The sequence below is a fragment of the Phoxinus phoxinus genome, assembly GCF_949152265.1.
Source record: "Phoxinus phoxinus genome assembly, chromosome: 23".
NCBI lineage: Eukaryota > Metazoa > Chordata > Actinopteri > Cypriniformes > Leuciscidae > Phoxinus > Phoxinus phoxinus.
In genome coordinates this window covers 3,850,625-3,875,670 of record NC_136898.1, presented here as the reverse complement: position 1 = coordinate 3,875,670, position 25,046 = coordinate 3,850,625, and the positions used below count along the sequence as shown (strand labels likewise).

General features: G+C 36.4%; 1 protein-coding gene across 6 annotated transcripts in view; it reads left to right on the top strand.

The window, feature by feature from the left end:
* Window positions 1-25,046, top strand: part of cntnap3 (contactin associated protein family member 3) — a 122,227-nt gene that overhangs the window by 24,525 nt on the left and 72,656 nt on the right. For 4 of the 6 annotated variants that reach the window (XM_079598628.1, XM_079598632.1, XM_079598631.1 and 1 more), the window contains exons 3-5: window positions 15,451-15,644; window positions 20,510-20,657; window positions 22,736-22,939. In XM_079598628.1, coding sequence (XP_079454754.1) covers window positions 15,451-15,644; window positions 20,510-20,657; window positions 22,736-22,939 — 546 coding nt within the window. Of the gene's footprint in view, window positions 1-14,021; window positions 14,218-15,450; window positions 15,645-20,509; window positions 20,658-22,735; window positions 22,940-25,046 lie in introns of those variants that run through there. The other 2 variants (XM_079598630.1, XM_079598629.1) reach the window with 2 other exon arrangements.

Below are 25,046 nucleotides of genomic sequence, written 5' to 3'. Positions count from 1 at the left end.
TGTACACAGTGTTATTGCGTTCATTATTGCCTTTCACAGATTGTTTAGTTTACCAGAAGTAACTCCCATAATTCACTCAAAGCTTCATGGGGCGTAGGAAAAAGGCGATAGAATTAAGATTGGTTATTTCTGTTACACACGACCTGGTCTCAAGATGTGACTTGTTTATCTGCTTCAATTGAAATATGTGGGATAAAATTTTGTTTTTTTTAAAATCGGTTTTGAAAAATGTTTGCATTTATCTTCACTACACTTGCAGTGCATCTCACTGGCACTTTATATTCTAATTTATATGATCTGGATATCCAATCGTGTTTACAATACCAGGCTGATCTAATGATCACTTCTGAGAAAAATAATCATCTGGTTTATCATGTAAGTGGCATTGAAAGAGGCTCAGTTTAGTTTGAGGCACTTAGTAGCATATGAACCAGATAGACATGATCACTATAGTGAAAAAATGTATCTCAAATACATTTATTTCAAACTAAGTATACTACAAAACCTTTAACATATTTGCTGACATATCGCTTGAGACTTACTGGTATAACTGTATAACTGTATAAATATAATTCAACTGTATTTGGAGTGCTTCCTTATTGCACAATGCACATTTCTTAATACTAAGCCTAAAATGTTTTTTTTAATATCATTATTAATAAAGATTGTATGCACAATCAAATATACTTCAGTATATCTTTAGTTGGACCTCAGCACTATTTCTGGATAACTAAAGTACGTTAAGCACAAAATTAGTTGTTCTAATTTAGCACATTTTAAGTATATCAATTTAGTATATCGATAGTCCAATTGCTTTATATTAAGTACATAAATATGTAAATGTATTTGTAGTATACTTAGCATAAAATAAATGTATTTCAAATACATTTTAGTATATTTATTTTTCACTAGAACTTTATATTCTGCTTTTCTTTTGAGTTATATCTATAAAATAATTACTTTTAGACAGAAATGCTCGACACACAGTCTACAAACAGTGTCTATATATATATGCATTTATCAGTATAAGTTGTAAAAGACCATAAAATACTGTATATGGTTTGTGTATAAACTGAACTTTACATGCAACTTGAAGGTTATTCTGGCCCAAAACTGCCCATTTAATCACGCAAAGCCTCGTGGGTCTGTGACCGTGAGCATCTGGTGTCATTTGTGGGACCTCATCAGGTTCAGTCAGATTCAGCGGTTTATCGCATTAGTTGCGCTTGAATTGTGGCATTCTGTGTGTGCGTGTGTGTGGATGCGACCGACAAGTGACCACATTACAGATGAATTAAAAAAACAGCCCGCTTGGCATTTCAAGATGTAATAGATAGACTTGAAGAATCTGTTAGCCTAACATGTTTCTGCAGCGCTGCGTTAAGTGCAAATATGCTTTCCTCAGAAGCTCAGAACATTAATGACGAGTAGGAGGAAGTGTAATTGTTGTTCCTCATGAAAAATAGCCTTCAAAGGTGCACGCTTTGATTTCATGCAGACACACACACACACACACACACACACACACACACACACACACACACACACACACACACACACACACACACACACACACACACACACACACACACACACACACACACAAGCACACACACACACACACACACACACACACACACACACACACACACACACACAAGCACACACACACACACACACACACACACACACACAAACAAACACAGCAGTGTAGGCTCTGAGAGCAGCACCCTTCAAAGCCTGCAGGATCTGGTGTGATGTTTCTAAGGCCGTGGAGAAAAGCGGAGGCTGTCGTCACCTCATCCGCACCTGCATCCAACTCCACGCGCTCCGAATAAAACCAGCTGAAGATGTGGGATCTGTGAGAGAGATGGGCTTCTGGTTTGGAGTTTGTCTTTGATTCCTAATCAACTCATTTCGAAATACAGGCCCTGTAAATAATCTCACAAAGTCATGATTATCGGCACGTCTGATTCCTTTGCCACTTACGCTAACCGAGAACAGCCCTCTTACGGTGTGTTTAGATCTGTAGATCGTTTGCTTTGTCCCGTAACAGGGACTTAATTTGTTACAATATTTTCTTGGTTCGGTTCGCTTTCACAAGGCAACATTTCGAAGAGTACCAAAATGTGTTTATGCAAATCACATGTGAGTAAAACTGTCCTCTTATTGGTCAGAGTACACCGTTTTACGTTCCTCAAGTTTGACTGCGGGCTTATTGTGACTTTATCTGTACCTGTCTTGAGTTGACACACACAACCACTTATATGAATGTAGCCTTGATTCATGCTCTCACTGATAAATTATATATATTTAAATTAGGGCTGTCAAACGATTCAAATATTTAATCGCGATTAATCGCACATTTTCATCTATTCTAAATGTCTCTTGATTTCTTTTTGTCCAATTATTTTTTCTCATTTTAATGCTCTATCAACATGGAAAAGTGGATCGGCTTGCTTTGTGCAAATGTTTTTTATTGAAAACAACATATCCCTTGTGTTATGTTGGATTTCTGTGTACACCCCTTATGGTTCGGGTCAAATTGACCCGCAACATAACACAAGGGTTAAACTGTGTTCAATTCCACACTAACATTCTCACTTGGAGCAAATAATCTCTCACACAATGTAACACTGTCCATCAATAAAAGGGTGAAAGAAATACTGTCGAGGTAATGTTACTGATGACGAGTGTTAATCGTTAATCTCGCGATAAAAAAATAGACGCCGTTAAAATGGGTTTGCGTTAACGCCGTTAATAACGTGTTTAACGGACAGCCCTAATTTAAATATATTTAAAAGTGGTCAAGGGTTCGTCTGGGCCGCATTCTTGCAATGCATGAAGAAGAGCAATTACACATTTTAACAGGCCCTCTTTGGTTTTCAACCACAAAATCTCAGAGAATCAGACTGCTGCTTTTTATATAACACATTTCCCATTATGAATTATGATGCCGCTTGGTTCGTTGGTCTGTTGGGTTGCTTTCTCACCTCAACCGAACCGCTCCAGAGTTGCTCCTCTCTTGGAGTGATTGTTATGGTGCGGATCCTAGCATGACTTGCGTGTTTATATATGACTAACCGAACCGAACTCAGGGAGAAAACGCACCAGGTTCTGAAACAAACTCTCCGAACAAGCCAGTTGTGAAAACGCCCTAGACTAGAAGAGATTGTCAATTAGAGGACGATGTATTGGAAATCGACGATGCCACAATAATAGACCAGTGTACTAAAAACCTTTCACACTATGAAGCTGAGATGTTTGTAATGAGGATATCAGTCTGTCTCTACTCTAGTTTTCTGTCTTCAGTTTCAGCACTGCCTACTTTTACATTTGTGTATTTGGAATCAAACGCATGACCTTGGCATAACTAATGGTGTTCTCCACTGTTTATTATTGTGTTCTGGCATTTTAAACATTACTTCATTTCATTTGTATAGCACTTTTCCAATCAGATTTGACAGAAAACCATACATCAAGCACACCTCACACAAGCCAATCATTTCACAAATTTGCTTTATGGTTTAGTCAAAAATGAAAGTTGTGTGATCATCTACTCACCCTTAAAGATGAACAATATAAACTGACTTTAATTTTATGTATAAAAAACACTGTGATATTTCTTAACATATCACATTTTGTGTTCCACACACACTCAAAAAAATATTTAACCCCAAAAGTTAGAATTTATGTATTTCAATTACATGTAAAAAAAAAAAAAAAAAAAATCATCCAATTTAATCACATAAATCCAACGTAAAAGTTAGCATTTTATTTAAGCTTCACCATCATGTTCAGTTGACGTGAATTAATTAAATAGTTGTTATGTGAACCGGTGAACTGTGATTTAAGATTGTGTATTAAATAAACTTTACTCATTTCAAATACATTGTTATTTGCTTTATATAACTATCTTACATTTCCTTAATTCTATTGAATAAACGGTCAAAAACATGTTACATTTTCAAACATTTATTGTGTGCAATTGCTCCATAAAATAAAAAAAACATCCAGTCTGACAAAAGAAACAAAACCAAAAAAAAACAAGCAGGACATAATACAGCACTTTACAAATGAATGCAACTGTTTTAGTTTTATTCATGCTCCCAAACTGTTCTTTCTGTGGTTATTACTCATGTTATCTTTTTAGTTGTAAACCTGTGTGCCAAGTAACAGGGATCCAAATGTTAACATCAAACATTTTTATTATCACTGCATAGTATAGTAATCAATTTGTGCTTTCTTCTGATTATTTTCTTCAAAATTATCGATTTTCCTTTTATGCCAAAAATCATTAGGATATTAAGTAAAGATCATGTTCCATAAAGATATTTAGTAAAATTCCTACCGTAAATATATAAAACATGTATTTCTGTGAGTGAATGCAGCACAATCAGCACAGTGAACATAAATGGACAACTTTAAAGGCAATTTTCTCAACGTTTAGATATTTTTGCCAAATATTGTCATATCCTAACAAACCATACATCAATGGACAGCATATTTATTCAGCTTTCATGTGATGTATAAAACTCAAGTTAAAAAAAATGTACCCATGTGACTGGCTTTGTGGTCCAGGGTCACATATAACAACACACAATCTAAAAAATGCTGGGTTGTTTCAACCCAATTTTGGGTAAAATATGGACAAACCCAGGCATTGGGTTACATTTTTCAATTACATTTTTAACCCAACGTTTGGGTTTGTCCATATTTTACCCAAAATTGGGTTGAAACAACCCAGCATTTTACATTTCAACATTTAGGCCAGAACTGATTCACAGTTTTCCACATCTGTTCACGCAAATCATTGGCGTCGAGTCTTGTATTGTGCCTCCAACGACTTGCCGCCTTCTGAGTGTTGTTGTTTTTTTGTTTTTTTACTCTAGTGCGCATGCGCAACATCTGAAATTTCCCCTTACGGCAACAAATCAAGTATAGTGTGTAATTTGATCAATTTGGACCACTACATTCATGTTATGTAAGAGTAATTCGCAACAGTAAAGGTTATTTTATACATTTTTAAATATATTTTATTTAAATTGTTTGCTTAAATTCAATTAGTGGCATTAGAAGGTCAACCAGGTTAGGAACGGCATGAGGGTGAGTAAATGATGACAGGATGTTTATTCTGGGATGAGAAATCCCATTCAAACATCTGTGACATGTTTGGCTCGCATCTTTCTTGAAAATAAATGGCACCTTCTATACGTGTGGTTCGAGATTGCAAACACTCGTCTTCACTGTAAGTGCCTGTTGACCTGGTCCAGACATCAGCCCGGAGGAATCTCAAACTATTTGTTATTTTCCACATGCTTCCAACTTTTACGTGCCACCCAGTTTGACCTTTAGTCTGAGTCCTATGTGGTGCTGGTTTAAGATTTGTATTGATTTTCTGAAATCTCTCTTGCTTCTGATAGAGCCACTAATATCTTGGCATTTAATTTGGCCTGAAGTACTTACAGAAGAAGACAAACATCGAGTGTCTAGACAATGAAGTGGACAGGCGTGCGTGGAGTGATGGCTGATGGGATGTCTGGGGACTAGAGATGGGAATCGCAAGGAATTTAGCAATTCTGGGACTGATTCCTCGTATCGATTTTCAGTCCTACACTATTCTTTTAACATTTTTGGAGAATAAATAATAAATAGAAACACATTTATGATTGCATTCACTGCAGATGATGAGATCATTTCAGGTTTCACAGAACATATAAATGGAATAATTTCACAGAATATACAATTCTGGATGTCTAGTTTAGTTGGTACAAAATGCCTCACATTTGGAGACTCTTTCACATTTTTGATGCCACAAACATGTAAACTAATTCTTCTTCTGAATCACTTGTATTACATTGTTAACATAATTGCAAGACAAGTTTACACAGACATTATAACAGAGGTGACATAAATCCAGTTGATCTTTACTGCATTTATATTGTGTGTGTATGCATGTATATACAGTACGGTGCAAAAGTCTTTTACCTGAAAAACGATGTGCGAGTGTACCGGGACAAAAGCTGTTTAAAAAGCTCACACCAAATATTGATTTGATTTAGTTAATAGAAGTTAATTGAGAAATAAAATCTATTTATGACATTATTTTTTGAAAGCATCCTCACTATACAGCATTTTTGCCTAAAACGTTTCACTGTATTGCTGGCAGGTTTCTTCAAGCATCTTGGAAACATTGTATTTGTAGATATTTGTGCCTCGGCTTGCAATTTGTTCTTGTTTATTTTATCAATTCAATTCAAGGTTGAAATGACGCTTCCTTGTGCTGTGTGTAAACTCATACATAGAGCACAAATACATAGAGAGAGTGAGCATTCATTTTGGTGAGATAAATGTAATACAAAAAAAAAAGCCCTTTCCCCCTCGAATTTAACCCCCCCCCCCCCCCCCCCCCCTATAAGGAGGTGCGTATTTTATGTAATTGATTATATATAATTCATTAATTTCATAAAAAAAAATTAACAACCCTGAGTATCTGCACTAATTTAAGTCTCAATGAATAATACAGTATTAGTTAATGATTCATTTTGACTTTGGGCATTCAGTAAGTGAGTCAGATTAATTCCGTATCGGCTTCAAATTATTCAAATGATGTGATTCTGATTCAGTTTCAGAGTCGTTTGGGAATCGTTCTGGGGTGCGTTTCCCAAAAGCATCGTTAGCATCATCATAGTTCCACGAGTCGCTGTGTCCCGAAACCATCGTTCCGACGAACTTTCGCAAACAGCGACTCACAGTTGTGTGTTTGGAGCGACAGCTCTCGACCTGTGGTTAGAAGCAGAGTTTCTAGTTTGCATGATGTTGACTCTATAAATCCTTATCTTGAGCCAAATAAGCAAGCTGACATTCAGCACAATCTATATATTTTATTTAGAATACATACAAATGTCATTTACGTCTTTTAGTTTGTCAAGAGATTTAAAGCACCGTTTTTGAAGAGTGCGCATGTGCGCTAGTGAACGAGCCAATGTAAAAATCTGGAAATAAAAGAAAAGTAACTGAGAAAAATAAGAGATAGCCATTACTGTAATTTATATCAAAACATTAGCGTTAATTCGATCTCAAACAGATTCATTAAAAAGAGTTGGTACTCCACCACGTGCGTGACATCATTAACCAACATGGGTGACGACCACTTTGCGACAATATGGTTTCAGGAAACACTCGTGACTAGCCAGTTGATTTCTTCAACGATGCATACGGTAGTTTAGCAGTGAGTTACGCCGTTGTACGGGAAACACTCCTGCAGTGGCGCTGCATTAGTTGTGCTGTATTTTAGTGCTTTGTTTTATTCTGGACGGTGGCAGAATTAGTCGCACCGTTTGTCCTCAAATCATGTGCGCTGGCGAGGAGAAGCGTGCTAAGTGATCAGATGCACCAGCACCCACTGGACCAGAAAACAGAAGAAGATCACTGAGACTTCTCATATTATATACACAGAAGTTTCATGCTTTCTATTTAATGAGTCTCTTGATGGCTTTAAACATTGTAAGCCCTCAACGGCTGCATTCTAGAGTTTAAACAACATTATTAGACCAATAATGAATTAGTTAGACGTCCGTTTGTGGTATTTTCTCCCATTAGAATGCTTCCAATCTCAGGCCGGATTACATGCTGTATTTCATTGCACAAACCTGCCGGGATATCGGAGCAAAGCTCTTTGAATCATGGGATAAATAAGCAAAGCGTTCTCATTTTATTCGGCAGCTTGTGCTAATTCCCCGACCGCCGCCGGCTCTCGCTGTGAAGAGCGCTGGATTTCTCAGAAGCGTTCCACTGTGTTTGTATCATTACGGGCGCCATTAGCTGTCGTTTAAATCGTCAGCTGTTAGTCTATCAGCAGGTGTAATTGTTCCTCGCCACGTCGCAGATATGAATACTGCACGGAGGGTTTAATTAGAATGCAAATGTGATTGTGTATCTCATGATAGCCGCTACCAGCTTCAGATTTTATCCCCAGGACGTAACAACCATACTTACAAGGCCGTTATATATTGAAGCAAAAGAGCTATATAACACAGCCAGTAATCTAAAAGCCAGACATTATGTGTTCATAAGGAAAATTGAGTGTATTGTGTGAAAACAGCTATTCGTGTGGATTTTTAGTGCGTGGCCAAATGATAATAACTATAATTTACTCTTTCACATGTTCCGCTTTCAACATGCGGATTAAACAGTCTGGCATTCAGATCCACAATCAATGTGAAAAAGAAAATTAGATCCGTATGAAATTCTAATTATAATCCTTTCAGATAAACTCAGCAGATGCAATTAACCAGAAAGAAGTTATTTAAATGCGTATCCTCTTGTTACCTTGGACTTTCTCACTCGAGTCAAGGAAAATCAAGCAGGTGGCAGCTTTCCAGATCCATTTGTGTTGCATTAGCTTCATCAGAAGCACTACAATCACGCCTGCTAATGTTATAAAAGTCGCTTCTACTTTCACCAGACACTTCTGCTGATCCCGTCCCGCTTTTGTCCCTTGGCACTTGCAGGTGGAAACGGGATAAATAATAGATGAGATTCTGGCCAGTTCATCAGACAGATGTCTGCTCTTCATCGGAGCGCTGTTTGCTTCGCTGAACTTGTTTCAACTTTCTTAAATCCTGCTAGCCGGTAATACGTTTCTTCCATTTTCCATTCAGTGGTTGTGACGTATGAATCATGCATTTACTGCACCTCAGGAAATTTGGGTGAATGTTATTACTAATGCAAAATGCTCTCATAATGTCAAAAGAAAAACCTACATACGATTAGTCCAACGATTGGTTGATGCTTTTGAAAGAAGTCTCTTTTGCTCAAACAGAAACAAAAACAGTAATTATCAGAATATATTTATATTTTAAAATCCAGTCTTCAGTGTCTCATGATCCGTCAGAAATCATTATAATATGCTGATTTGCTGCTCAAGAAATATTTCCTCTTATTATCCATGTTGTCTTTACTGTCACTTTTGATCAATTGAATGCATCCTTGCTGAATAAAAGTATTATTTTCATACAATTAGTCCAACGATTGGTTGATGTTTTTGAAAGAAGTCTCTTTTGCTCAACAAGGCTCCATTTAAAAACAGTAATATTCAGAAAAATCTGAATGTATTTATATTTTAAAATCCAGTCTTCAGTGTCTCATGATCCTTCAGAAATCATTCTAATATGCTGATTGGCTGCTCAAAAAATACATATTTCTTATTATTATCATTAATGTTGCTTAGCTGCTTCTAAGTATTTTTTGTGGAAACGTTGACACATTTTTTTCTTTAAATGTAAAGTTCAGAAGAACAGCGTTTAGTTGAAATATGATCTTTTGCAACATTATAAATATCTTTACTGTCACCTTTGATCAATTTAATGCATCCTTGCTGAATAAAAGTATTATTTTCTTATAAAGTAATCCATTTCTTATTAAAAAGAAAAAACTTACTCTCTCCAAACTTTCGAATCATAGTATATTTTATGTATGATTCACATTTCAATGGGATTCTATGAGATTTTTCCAAATGATGAGTCCCACTCCAAATAGTTTGCCGTAGGTCACTGATCAGCTTATGAAAGCCACTGAAGTCACTGTTTAGTGTGTTTCTTACAGAGGACATGTCTCTGGTGTTGGTCCAGGTGTTATAATATGATGACAGGGTCATTTAAATGAGTGTCAGACCAGCGGCCGGCCGCCCTCATCAACGACCCCTGATTAACCTTCATCACTTTCTTCATTTAGAGGAACGATTGTGTCCGTTCCGGTCAGAAAAAGAGCAATGAACGTCCGACTTTTGCTTCATTCAACGTGACAGCTGAGCAGAGACGGGGCTTATTCGGAATTAGACTATTATTCTTTAACGAGGGCCGTATAAGAGGTCATTAAGACGGGTAATTCAGTGTTAATGGAAACACAATGAGGGGAAAACTGTGTGGAATTGACAACAGTGGCAATGCCAGGAAAAAGTTGGATTGAATTGGATGTACTCGATGTGTTTAGGGGTTTCATTTAAAAATATATCGTTTTTATGTTTATATATCAGTGTTATTTTTACTATCATTAATACACAATTATACTTTTTGTTTATATTTCAAATCAGATTTTATTTTTATATTTTCTGTTTTCATTTTAATTTTAGTATTAAAATATTTATTTTAAATATGTCTGCTTTTTAATTAAGTTTTAATTTTTAGTTTTAGTTCATTTAGTTGTAATTATTGTAGTACTTCAACTTTAATGAAAAGAAAATTAGAATGGTTGCCTTAAAAGATAATTTTAAAATTCAACTATTTCAGTCAATTAGAATTAATGAAAATATTTTTATGGCTTAATTTTAGTTAATTATAATAACCCTTGTATATATGCTTACAAATGTTAAATTATGAATTTTATTTAAAAATAAATAATACATATCTAGTTCAGTCATGAAACTTCAGAGGACACAGGTTGATGGTCCTTTACATGAAATCTGCAATCACATCATTACAGCATGGCGCAATCTGATTGGCCTCCGCTAATCCTGCAGCCAATGAGATTGCTTACTCAGCATTTAAATAGTCTGGTCATGGTTTGTTGTAGTAAGCTGGTCCTCTGAACCCCTCCACCTCCCCCAGCCCCACATGCCTAGATCTGCTTCTGCTGTGCCTGTGGGATTTATAGATAGGCCTACATATATATTTTTATATATATTTATGCAGCATCATATCTTATATGCAGGGGTGCACATAACTTTTTCAGTGAGTTACTCAGGTGAGTACCAGGAGATGGTGTTTGGTACTCACCCCATAATGTAGCGTAGCCACAGCTGTCAATCATGACGTCACATTCCCGTTTTTATAGCATAAAATAACTAACTAAAACCAAACTAATTAAAAAAACTAACACTTAAATTTACATCAGCGTGGGGGGAAAAAACTACCTAAAATGATAGAAAACACCTTTGGAAAAGATTTATTTAAAGTATTATTTGATTGTTCAGATATATTTATTTGTATAAATTAAATATAATGAATCCTTATTAAAGATATTAAACAGCAGTGAATTTTCTCTTTTTATTTTGTTATTTGATCAATATTAAGTGTACAGAAGGCATTAGGTTTATTACGCACTGTCACTTTAAGGCCGAGTGTGCAGAATGCAGATCCAATTGCACTGATGCACTGTACGTTCTGTAAAGACATAACCGACTGTGTTTACGTGAATGCTCTCCAAAACTGACATTTAGACATAATGTTGTGTGTATTTGTCCATTCAGATGCGAAAGAGAGCTCAATTCAGTCCTTGCGCGCTGTCTATGTGCAGGACTGCACGCTTCGGGTCGCGTATGTGTGTGTGTTCGCACAGAAAAGCATACCGAATAAAGCTCTCTTTCGCGTCGTCTCTCTTATTCAGATCTATCCATGTCTGCTCTTCTCTTTATCCCAGACATTTTTTAACGATTTGAGACATGCATCAAGCGCATGCCAACTCGTGTGCGCCGGGTAGATCAGCATGTTACAATTCAAATGTGCGCATCTACCACAAACGCAAATCAGTTCTGACTGGATCTCTTCCCCAATCGTCCCTCCCTAATTTCCGTCTAGTTTTTATTCGTTGACGTGGTCGTCATTTAAAACATGAAAAAATTAAATGAACACTGCCTATGTTGCATTTTGGCGACAGTTACCCTTAAAGTACGCAAAGGCGCGTAGTAACACAAGTGGCATTACGCGTTCCTGATTTTTGTCGCGCATGCGTACCTGCGTACCAGTCATGTGGTGCACATAACTGCTTATATGCTCACAGCAGTGTGTCTGTGTATATTAGCAGTAGTAAGGCCATACTTGCTCTGCAGCAGCAGTTATTTTATAGATCTATTTTTATTCATCTGAATGCAATTAAATCTGTTTAGATATTTCAGTTCATTCCCACCTTCACATTTTCTTTCACTAAAGTGAAACAGAAAGTGTGTGTAATTTCAGGTTGATCCTCCCATATAACTTAAACACAGAAACCTCTCTTTGTATTTTTCCGAGATGTGCAAGCATTTTTCCAGCTAAGCCTGATTCCTGAATGCTGTTCTCCGCCAGCGCTGAGACAACAGGACTTTAGAAACCTTTTAGAGAAACACTCTGCAATCGATCATACATACTGCTGTCCCTTTTCCATGATATTAAGGACAAAGCTACTTTCTGGATGCTGGTTTGAATTCTAAACACACGCTTTGTGTCAGTATAAACGTTCTTCCGGCTGTCCGCCCCTCCGTTTGGCTCTCAGTAATGAGCCGAGGTCAAGCATCTGCACTTCTCATTTCAGTGGCCGTGTCAATGTCTTCTGACACACGTGTCCAGCTCTGCCCTAAATACGCATAGGCTAGTTATGCTACTCTGAAGCTAACTGGCTGTTATATAAACCCTAAACTCAGGTTTTGTTTTGTTTTGTTTTAGTGGACATGGTGAGCATGACAATATCACCCATGATTCAACAGGACGCACCAGTTTGTTTGTATATCTTACCAGTGAGATCACCATCATTTCTCAGATGTTTCTCCTATAGGCAGATGAAGACTTGTGTTGGTGCTTCTGCTTCTCAGATGTGTCTCATAAGAAAAGGGCTCTTCTCTAGAGTTTCAGAAGAGAGTTCAACAATGATACAATTAAACAGATCTCATGAACATAAATATTTTCTCATAACCCGATAAAGTGAACTGCGTTCTATTAATATATATCGGAGAATGTACATAATACATTTTTATATAAGCAATGGGTAGCCCTATCCAGGCTGTGCTGTATCGTGAATAATAAGTCACCCTTTCAGCCGTGACTTATTCACTATACAGCGCTAGCCTCGAGTACCTTGTTGCTTTTATAAAACGGTTACCACACAATACAAATATGAAAGCCGAAAAATATGTATCTTTGCAACTTTCATGAAGAAAAATCACTAAAAGTTTTCCTTCCGCTGGAAAAAATAGTCCCTGACTGTAAACAGCAACATAAGTAATACATTATTTCGCCAATAGATGGCGGCAAAGACTGTGTTTATGAGTGAGTCAGTCAGTAGAGAAGACTTTTACATTGAAAGGAGTCAAAGGACTCAAACTTGTGATCACGGAGAAGGAAGACGCAACTGACAGATGACTATGGGCACGGGAAAAAGGACAAGATATCGCAGCGGACATTCAAACAGATTTATTTAATATGAATATAGGACTGACCTGAAGGGAAATGCTATGTCTACTGTAAATGTAGGTACACTCGCTTACGTTACTCAATCTCTCACAATACTCTACTAACGTTATAGCTTCAATTAACAATATAGATGATATCAAACATGTGTTTAAGTTGCTAAGAGTGGTTGCTAGGGGTGTTGTGTAGTGATACATATGGGTGAAGCGGTCATAGCCGTGTTTTATCGTGAATAAAACACAGCTATTGACCAATCAGAATCAAGGATTGAAACTAACCGTTTTATAAATATACATACGGTAGTTATGCCTATAAATAGTATGCCTATTATTTACGTATTTTGTCATATCTGGTGTGTATTTTATATTTCTTAGAGTATCAGAAAAGTATCAGAGTATCAGTAACACTTTACAATAGATTCATTAGTTAACATTGTATTAACTAACATGAACTAAGAATGAGCAATACATTTGTTACAGTATTTGTTTATATTAGTTAATAAAAATACAGCTGTTCATTGTTTGTTCATGTTAGTTCACAGTGCATTAACTAATGTTAACAAATACAACTTTTGATTTGTACTAATGTATTAGTAAATGTTGAAATGAATATGAACCCAGATTAATAAATGCTTAGAAGTATGGTTAATTCTAAGTTCATGTTAACTATGGTATGTTAGCCTAAATAATGAACCTTATTGTAAAGTGTTACCATGTCTATGTGTGGAATTAGAGGAACATCTGAGACCGTGTTGATACTCCATTAACCTGAGTTGATCTGAGCTATGAAAGAACAACCTGTGCGCATTACAATGGTTCTCTGGGTATAAACATTGTCTTTTCTGGTCCCGTGGCGGTCTAGAATACCCCCATCTCCAGTTTGTCTGTCCTGATTATGAGCGGCTCAGTCTGGGTTCACTGCGCTCCACCTGTCTGATGGCTCCATCCATCTGGCATCCATCTTTGGCCACATTCAGCATTTTCCCTCGCTCTGCTGCCAATGTCCCGAGCAGGTGTTGTTCTCTCCTGCTTCTCACAGCGCGGTGTCCCACCGTCAGGTAATTTTATCATGATTTACGACAGACAGGTACCGTTTATGATGCCGTCTTATCTGATTTCCCCTGCGCCGCTGAGGTAGAGGATCCACATCTGCAGAGCCGCCGCACGGCACTATGGGTGGCCTCACCAATGCAGATAATAAAGAGGGATTTGACTGAGATTTTCAGGCTTATTTGTGTCAGTATTTATGGGTCCGCTGTAGGTAAATGGACTCTTTTCTGATGGGCTCAGAATATCAATGTTGTTAGCAGTAACCGCCTGTTAGACAGTCTGCTAGCACTAAGGTTTTTAACTGCAAACCCTACACTGTGTAAAAAAAATGGAAATATTTATTATTAGAGTATGTTTTACAAGAAAATATTTCAGTATTTCTACTTCAAAATGTATTTTGATTCAATGTTACTTGCCATTTTTTGGTAATAATTTGTGTCATTAGGCTAGCTATTTCTGAGTGACATTTTTTTCCACAAATTATTTTTTTCAGTGTAAAAGGATTCAGTCTAAACTTCTCTGAGCACAAAATGATATATTTTGAAGTCTGTGCATGTTGACTTTTCTATACAATAAAAATATATAAGGACACCAAAAAATAGTCTGAAGAGACTTTTATGCTACTTGTATGGTGCTTTTTGTCATTTTTGGAGATTGACTGCCTTCAAGATGGGTTCTGCTAAATATCTACATGTGTCTTCCATGGAAGAGAGAAAGTACTACAGGAAACAATGATGATAACATTTTAATTTTTGTGCAAATGATTGCATGTGAAGGCTTAGGTGGGACATTGAAAGGGTCAAAGAGAAATTCACAAATGAAAAGATCAAGATTATAAACTAATCTTATCAACTGGTTGTTAGACGCAGGTTTTTAACAGGATTATTTCAGTGAAACGGCTTTATCCTCATTAAGATGTGTTGATAAAACATGAAGGAAAGATGGGGGGAAAGGTTTTATACTGTATTATATATTATAATGTGTATATATATTCAAATGATTCATCCAATCGTTGTGTGTTATTCGAGTTTTACATTGCACACTAGCCTATCAACATGCTGACATCAAACTATTGAAATTACTTGAGAATCTGTGCATGAGTGTCTATATATAGAGCGTTTCAAATCAGGCACTTATAATGGTTTGATTTCAATTTGCATGCTTCCTTAGAAGGCATCTGTTGTTTTCTCCCAATAAACCCCTCAGCTCATCCAGCTCTTCATCTGTGCCGTGTCCTGCAGGTGCTGGAGGCTGGTCTCCACTGGTCTCCAATAAGTATCAGTGGCTGGAGATCAAGCTGGAGCAGCGGACGGAGATTACAGCCATGGCCACCCAGGGCCGATACGGGAGCTCAGATTGGGTCACCCGCTACCTCCTCATGTTCAGTGACACGGGCCACAACTGGAGACCGTACCGACAGGAAGATAGTATCAGGGTAAGGGTTTAATTCCTCCGTGCTCTGCAGCTTCACCTGAGATGGAGGAAAGCCTGCCCTGACAAGATAACTTACACAGCAATAGATTTCAGGAAGTGCAGAGCTTGATGCTTTGTTAAATTTGGACGATTTAGGAGCACATAAAGAACTTTAGGGGCGCAATAAAAATTGATCAAATAATTTATTTTCCTTAATAAAGGGATACGATGAGACATTTACAAGCAAGATGATTTCATAGTTTGAATACAAAAGTACACTGTAGGATTTTAAATGTGTGTATATATATATATATATATATATATATATATATATATATATGCTTCAAACTGTGTTTATTTAATAATAATTATGAAATTATTTATATTCTAAACATTGAATCAAATTGTCAGATAGTTATTTTTTTACCTGAAATACCAATAATAACCAGAAGAAAATATGTTCAGGATTTTTAAATGCAAACAAGCATGAAATACACCAGGACTCTAATTTTGAAATGTCTTCCTGCTGCTTATTCAAATTGCGAATGTTTACTACAGTATATGCTGTTTGTAGGCTATTGTAATAAGTTTTAGATGGTTGTTGGAGTGCAGTATTTATCTTCATTTATTTCAGTAATTCAATTTAAAAGGTGAAACTAATATATTATATAGACTCATTACATGCAAAGTGAGATATTTCAAGCCTTTATTTGTTATAATTTTGATGATTATGGCTTACAGCTTATGAAAACCCCAAATTCAAAATGAGAATATTGTGAAAAGGTTTTCATAAGCTGTAAGCTATAATCATCATCAAATAAATAAAGGCTTGAAATATCTCACTTTACATGTAATGAGTCTATATAATATATTAGTTTCACCTTTTAAGTTGAATTACTGAGAAAAATTAACTTTTGCACCATATTCTAATTTTTCGAGTTTCACCTGTAAATAATGCACTCTTACAACCATCTAAAACAGTTTACACAAAAACACCATAAAGTAAACATTCATAATTCATCAACAGTGTTGGGGGTAACGAGTTACAAAATAACGGATTACAGTAACGATATTACTTTTTTGGGTAACGAAGTAAAGTAACGCATTACACTAAAAATATCAGTAACTATACTACTTTACTAGACTATAGGAACGCGCTTTCCTGCGTTACCCAAGCCGTGTTTTCATGTGTGTAAAGCTCTGATCTGTCGAAGTGGTGCGTGCATGCCTGTGTGTGTGTGCTTGCCTGGGCACCGTTGCCATAGAGATCGATTTGAGTGACGTAGCTGCTGGTGCGAAGGACAGAGAGGAATGGAGATGGAGACGGAGACGCGAGTTTCGGCCAGTGGCGATATTCACATTACTTTCAGTTTGTTGCTCGAAAGGACAAAAATATTTGCCAGAAATTCACTCTATGCCCTGGCAGGCAAGTACTGGACATCGGGACTACCGGGAGATTCACGGCTTTTTGGGCCGATCCGATGCATCTAAAACTTTTTTGTTCGTTTGTCTTAACGGCTCATAAAACTCGTACATCGGCGGCCCATTCGTTTTGTTTTGCTTAATTGGCGGCGCTGGGTAAGTGCCGGTGTAATGCATTGGTTAAAAAAAGTCAGCATTAGTTTTTTTTCTGACAGACCGGCCCATGAAACACGTAGATTGGCCCATTGGTTATTTTCTTGATTGACACTGGACTGGCCCAATCACATCTTTAAACGCCTCCCCCTTTGGGCTTTGAGCGAGCGTGCAGTGTCAGTGTATCTGTCAAAATCTCTTATATACGGTCTATGGTCAAAATACAGATGGAGAAGAAAGTTTCAGTTTTGCAGTTTCCGTCAAAATAAAATACAATATTTATCTCTGTCCAGCCCTGATCATGTGTCTACCACCACGGACATAATCCTGTTGTTTGTAGATTTTACAGTGAGGCATATTTCTTTGTGCAGACAGGGATAGTTATTTTATATGGTTTTACATGCCATTTTTATCGGCTACATTTATAAACACTATGCGGACATGCAGGCTAAATGATGATAGGGCTATGATGTTTGTCCATGTATCTAAGAAACGGGAAAGTAAAGTAATAAGTAGTGAAGTTACTTTTCAAATGCAGTAACTAGTAAAGTAATCTCATTACAATTTACAGAAGTAACTAGTAACTAGTAACTAGTTACTTTTTTTGAGTAACTACCCCAACACTGTTCATCAACAGTAGATCATGTTCAAAAAGTTTCTTAGCATTAGCAGTGTCACATGACCCTGTAGAAATCAGTCTAATATGCTTATTTGATGCTTTAGTAACATCTCTGATTATTATCAATGTTGAAAACAGTTGCAAACTGTATTTTCGTGAAAACCAGGACATTTTCTTTTCTGAGATTATTTGATGCGTAGAAAGTTCAAAAGAACAACATTTATTTGAAATAGAAATATTTTGAAACATAATAAATGCATTTACTTGTGATCAATTTAATGCAGCCTTGCTGAGAAAACTGATCTGACCCAAAACCTTTGAGCGGTAGTGTTATATGATTATATAATTTGCCTGTTATTTACATCTAGTATTGTCTTTCACTGCAACCTGTGACCCATCAGACCGGCCTGTATGTGCTTCAGTAAATATAGAGCCATTTTACTCAAGATACCTTCATAGGAGCGAGCGAAGATGAGCAAAACCAATGTCTGTCGCACATGTTTCTTATTTTCACTAACATTTAGATAAATAAATTGAGTAAAATGCCGATAATAAATAGATCTAGCTAGGTTAGCGATTACTTTAAAAGTCCATAGATTTTGACGTCAACACTGTAAAAAAAAAGTTGGTTTAACTTAAAAATGCAAGTTACCTTGTTGCCTTAATTTTGAGTTCGTTGTAATAAAAAATATTAGTTAATACAATGAAGACGAATGGTTTAATAAACAGAAACTTAAAATAGTATGTTATCTTCACACATTAGTTATGGAAGTTGATTTGACAAAAGATAAAAAGTTGTGATAACAAATCATGAAAATATATATTTTTTTACAGTGAATATGTACTGTCGTTTACTCTTTCTCCAACAAGCGGATGCGATGAGCGCAGTTTTCAGTTTGTTCACGTGTGGTTCGGTATAAAGCCAGTGGAGAACATCAGCAGTAAAAGCGGTGAGAAGAGTTAGTCACGAATCTGTCTGTCGTCAGAAGCACTCAGAGTTTAAGACGTGAGCTTCTGAGAGCGAGGACTTGTGGAGGATTTGCACCTTGACTCTTGATATATTTCACAGGCCACTTTAGAGCAAATGAGATGCGCCGCCTCAGCAGGAAACAGAGCAATTTGTTGAGCTTAACGCTCCACTCCACCAGACGCTGATCCCTTCAAACGCACTGAGAACGCTACTCAGCTCCCAATTACTCTGAGCTAAGAAAGACCAAATTGCACACATCTCTGACAGATATAAGGACAAAATGAACATTCCTCCCTGCAAAATAATCCACAATAACTCTACTTTGCCTCTTAAAATGGCTAGCAGGACCGTAGCTGGAAAATACCCTGATTATATAAACCACCTGAGGGTGTGTGTGTGTGTGTGTGTGTTAGCTGGTTTAAGCTGACTGGTTTCCCAACTTTGCCAAGCTTGTGTTTAGGTGGTTTTGTGGATGTTCAGCTTGTGTCTTAGCCTGACAAACTGACTACTAGATATATATTCTTTATATTTAATCATATATATATATATATATATATATATATATATATATATATATATATATATATATATATATATATACTACATTTTATTTTTAATAATTATATATTTAATATGTATAGTTTATTTACATGTATTTATTAGTTATTTTATTTATATTTATTATACATTTAAAAATATTTTTTTAGTATATACAATATATATATATATGTTTTCATTTATTTTTTAATATGCATTTTAAAAATGTCATATATTTTTTATGTAATTTAATTATTTTAATTTCATATTAAATAAATTAGTTTTCCATACATTATATATAATGTAATGTATATAATATTTACATTTGTTTAATTTTATTTATTTATATATGTTGAATATACAGTTTAAAATGTAATTTATATTTTATTTAACTGTGTGTGTGTGTGTGTGTGTGTGTGTGTGTGTGTGTGTGTGTGTGTGTGTGTGTGTGTGTGTGTGTGTGTGTGTGTGTGGTCCAGGTAAACCCTATGTTATTAGGACAAAATGTCTCCATAAAGATGGCAATATCCAAAATCCTTTTTGGTCCCCATGAGGAAAACAGCTTATAAATCAGACTAAATTATGTTTTTTGAAAATGTGCAAATGCAGAAAGTTTTCTGTGATGGGTACGGTTAGTGTAAGGGGAGAGAATATACAGTTCGTACAGTATAAAAACCATTATGTCTATGGAAAGACCCCATAAAACAAGAAAACACAACATGTGTGCGTGCGTGTGTTCATATTCTGTGTAATAATGTACCTAATGTAAACACTACCTAAGAAACTCATAAGCCTATTAGTGGACCACTGAGCTGAACCAGCCTATCTTAGTTGTGAGATCAGCATTTTTGATCCGGTTATTATTACTAGTATTGTGGATGTTACTGGACAAAAGTGCCTGTATTGATTTCCTTTAATACAGAGCCTGAGTGGATGGATCTGCTCACTGACCCATGGCGATGTCGAATGGCTCCGGTCGCCACAGGGTCTCGCCTCGTGTTAAGTAGAACTTAAGTTATAGTCTCGTCTCGTTTCGTATCGTCGTGTGTGAATCCACCGGAGTTCAGGATCTTTATGATCCAATGGGAAACCATAAAAGATGCAAGGCTGCATTAGTGCATCATGTCAATGTCAAACCACAGATATCCTGAAAGGTCACGAAACGCTGTTGTTCTTTTTATTTGAGGCTTTCTCTGGGAACTCCAACGCCGACAGTGTGGTGATGTACAAACTGCAGCATCCAGTCACTGCTCAGTACCTCCGAATACTGCCGCTGGACTGGAACCCCAACGGCAGGCTGGGACTGAGGCTGGAAGCGTACGGATGCCAATACAGTACGGATTTAATATTTACATTTCATTTCATTTATTCATTCTTTCATATAACGATTTCAAATATTTCATGTTATGAAATGTTTATTTATTCAACACTAAAATATTATTTAAAAATCTTTCATGTTATAACATTTCTAAATGTCTAAATTACTGTTTTTAATCAAGCTTAAACTTTGTTAATTTTATTTATCGTTTTAATACGGTTTATAGTATCACATGTTATTTAAGATTTAAATATGATTTAAAATTGTCCATATTATGAAATGTCAAAACATTTATGTATTTATCATTTCAATATATATATATATAATTTTCACTTTTCATGTTATAAAAGGTATTTATTTAATATTGAAATAATATTTAATAATTCGTAATCAAGCAAACTATAGTAGTCGTGGGCAGTTTACCTTTAGTCTAATGACTTTAGTCTTACCTTTTTCCCGTTTCTTTTTATTTTATTATTTTTTTCAGAGCGAATGATGTCAATCTTAAGCAACACTTGTTACTAACTCATATGTTGTCGTGTGTTATGGCCCGAGAGCAGGCGAGCGCGCCGTGTCCTCTCTCTATCAGTGCGCTGATATATGATTGGTTTCTCACAGCTTTTGTCCGTCGGCTGGTTTTGAATGAGGTGTATTGTCCCTGAAATCACACGGGCAGAACTGCAGGACTTTAGCGTTTCTGCCATTGAGAGCTGTCAGCAAAGAGCCCGTCAACACACACACACAATGTTTATTGCCTCAAGTGTATTAACACAGCATTTGGACTGTTTCCATGTTCATAAATATAGCAGACCATTAGGGATTGAGTGTGTTTTTCCCCATCCACTCACACAGATGTATAATTTATTGTCCGGATCCGGCAGGTTCTGTCCAGTGTCCGCTGGTTGCATCATTCCTGTGGAGCTCAGGTTTAAACCCTCTCTGCTCCACTTACAGCAGTGAAGGTGCTGAGCTGTACCGCAATACATTACAAGTGCCAATAGACCTGTGTACGCCTCTAATTATTATGCACAAAGTTTAATTCTTTGCGTCCGGGGCTTGTTGACTCAAACAAACAGATCAATGTTTAGAAAGCGTCTCAGTGTTGCACTCTTCAGGAGCGACTCTGAACATTTGTTACGATTTAAGTCCACTGGAGGCAAGATGTAGAGAACACGCATGCAACTTTAACTATCAACACAACACAAAGGCAAGGCATGACACAGAAACAACAACAGGAAAGATTCAATACTAGACAGACACAGGGCAAACATGAGGGCTCAAATACACAAGACTAGCGACTAGACAAGGGACACCTGTGAACAATTAAACAATGAACCAATAACAACATGACACATCAGACAAGGGAACACGTGGCAGGATCACATGACTAGAACAAGGGATCACATGACATATACATGAAACAGGAACCAGGAACAAAACCCAAACCGTGACAACATTAAACTGACACACCGGAAACTAACAGAATATTTATTTAGTGTTCATTATTATTTATTTGCTAATATGGATTATGTATTGTAGTTCATTTCGAATTTCTTTCTTTATTTTACTTCATTATTTAGACAGTTCATTATTTATTTGATTATTATAGTTTGTTTGTTTGTTTGTTTGTTTATTTATTTATGCATTGTAGTTCATTTTTATTTATTTATTTATTATAGTTCATTATCTACTTCAGTTTATTTATACATAGTTCATTATTTAATTGATTATTGTAGTTTATTTATTTATTTATGCATTATATGTCAGTTATTTATTTATTTATTTATTTATAGTTCATTATTATTTATTTGCTTATTGTAGTTTGTTGTAGTTCATTATTTGTATCAGTTATTTTATTTTACATTATTATTTATTTTTAGTTCATTTTATGTACTTAAGTAATATTGTTCATTATTTATTTACTTATTTATTTAACATGATTGTTTGCTTGAACTTATTTCATTACAATTAATTTACTGAATTAAGTTCAAGCCTCGTTAACTTAGTCAAATTAGGAGTCAAGTGAGCAGTTGATCTCTGATCTTTGAGTTATTCTCTCTCCACACAGTTAGTTTGCTCCTCGTGTGTTTTCAGGCTCAGATGTGGCCGGTTTTGATGGCAGTGGTCACTTGCTCTACAGGCCGGATCCCAGCGCCAGTCCTGCAGACAAAGACGTGTTATCCATGAACTTCAAAACCCTGCAGAACTCTGGGATGCTGGTTCATATGGAAGGCCACAGCGGACACACACTCACTGTGGAGTTATTCAAAGGGAAACTCTTACTACTGCTTAGAAAAGGTACTATGCATATACCATATTCCTATGCCTTCTTTTGATTACACTTTATTTTCAGGTGATGTAGTTACATTGTACTTAATTGACTACATGTACTTACTATAGAGTTAAGGTCCTTGCACAGTGAGTCCGAAATTCACGTCCGAAATTTTCGCACGTTAAAAAATAAATACGACCTCACGTTTTGTCAATCACGTTTACACATTGCCTGCGAAACTTTCGTCCGTCATAAAAATATTCAGATCGGGTTCGATTTTCTGCGTTTTTCGCAACCGTAGCAAGCATTTTGAATGGTGTTTTGACAATTCAGAGCCACCGAATCACTAATACAAAAAAACGCATGCAAAATTTTCAGACTCAGTGTGCAAGGACCATTATGGTTCGGGTTAGTTACTTGTAATTATGCATAATTTACTGTTTTAGAAAGTACATGTAGTAATTTGTAACTACAGTATGTCACCTAATATTTTGTGTTGCCCATCTTTTTTATTAAAAGGGATATGTTATGCATTTTTCCCATATTCTCCATTGTTGCAGCTCCTCTCTTCCCAGTCTGTCAGTAACGCTCTGGGCTGCGTTTCCCAAAAGCATCGTAAGCCTAAGTTGATCGTAAAAACGATCGTACGACTGATCTTAATATTATGGTCTGTTTCCCAAAAGCATCGTAGCCTAAGTAGCACTTGAAAATCTTCGTAGAACTACGAGTGCTCTGGAGTAATCGTACATCCCCAAGTGCATCGTAAGAAGACAGATTTATGAGGACACCTGCAGGACAACCGGCAGATTACACTTTTATCTAGATTTAACACACTGCAACGTGAGTAATATAATGTTTTGAGTGTACTTTATTGTACACTTTATTTTCCTCGTTTTTTGTTTACATGAATTTATAAATGAAATAATTAAAAAGGGAAGAAAAAGATAGAAATACACACCTAAATTAAATGAATTAACAAAAATATATATAAAAGAAGTAATGTGGAAAATATGCTTCAAAGACTGGGCAAAATAGGAATGAATTCAAAAAAATCTGTCAATGACGTGCACGAAAACCAGCCATGTATTGGCGATTTCTTGGTTGGCCATCATGTGGTCCCATGCCATCTTAGTCGTCGTCCTCCTCTTCCACCTCCTCCACCTCTTCATCTTCCTCCCTGTTTAAGTAAGGGCACTCTTTAATGTAATCTTTTTGAAAGGTATCTGTTTTTATTTTTATTTTTTATTTTTCCCAGCCATTTTGTCAGTGCCTCCGCCTGTAGGTGCTTTATATAGACTTGTCTTGATTGCTAATCCACAACAGATGACGATTATTAGGTTAAATGTTCAGAATATGAATCCATATAAGGTTATATTTCAGCACTTCGCAAATGGACAGCGACTCTTAAGTAGCACGTAAAACGCGTTCTCACGCGTTCATGTTAAGTGCATTTTTGGGAAACGCGCGTGGAATTGCCGCGAGCGTTCGTAACCTTGCACGTAGAGAGCGCTCTTAAGAGCTAAAATACATCGTTATAGGGAAACCCGGCCCTGTATAGTTCCTGTCTCTATGAAGCCCCTCCTTCTAAAAAGCACACTGTGCTCTGATTGGTTGGATCAGTGTGTTGTGATTGGTCAAGCACTTTGAGTGTGTTTGGGAAATGTCCCGTCCCTTACCATAACCGCCAGTTTCAACACACTACTAACTAACTCAACCAGGCCCCGCCCCTTTATTCTGCATATGAATTATTTAAATGAGGAATATTGTGACGTGTTTGTTCCCAGAAGAAACTCAAGACTACAATGGAGGCGTTTCAGGAGTTCAGAAACACTGACACTGATATAGAGAAGAACTCGCGCTGGAGGGACTTTGTGCTTATATATGTAATTCCAGGACACTTTAAAGAACAACATGCAATTACCATGGTACATCTGCAACATATGACAATACCATGGTACTATTCAGTAATTGAAGTTTATTGTTAGTTAAATTATCCAGCAGATTAACAGATGATCTCTCGTCTTACTAATGAATCAGGTTTGCTGGTAAATTCAGAAGGCTTGTTCATAAGGTGTAAGACTGTAAAGCCTTCAGGTGTCTCTCGTGAGCAGCCAGTCTGGCACAGATTCCCAT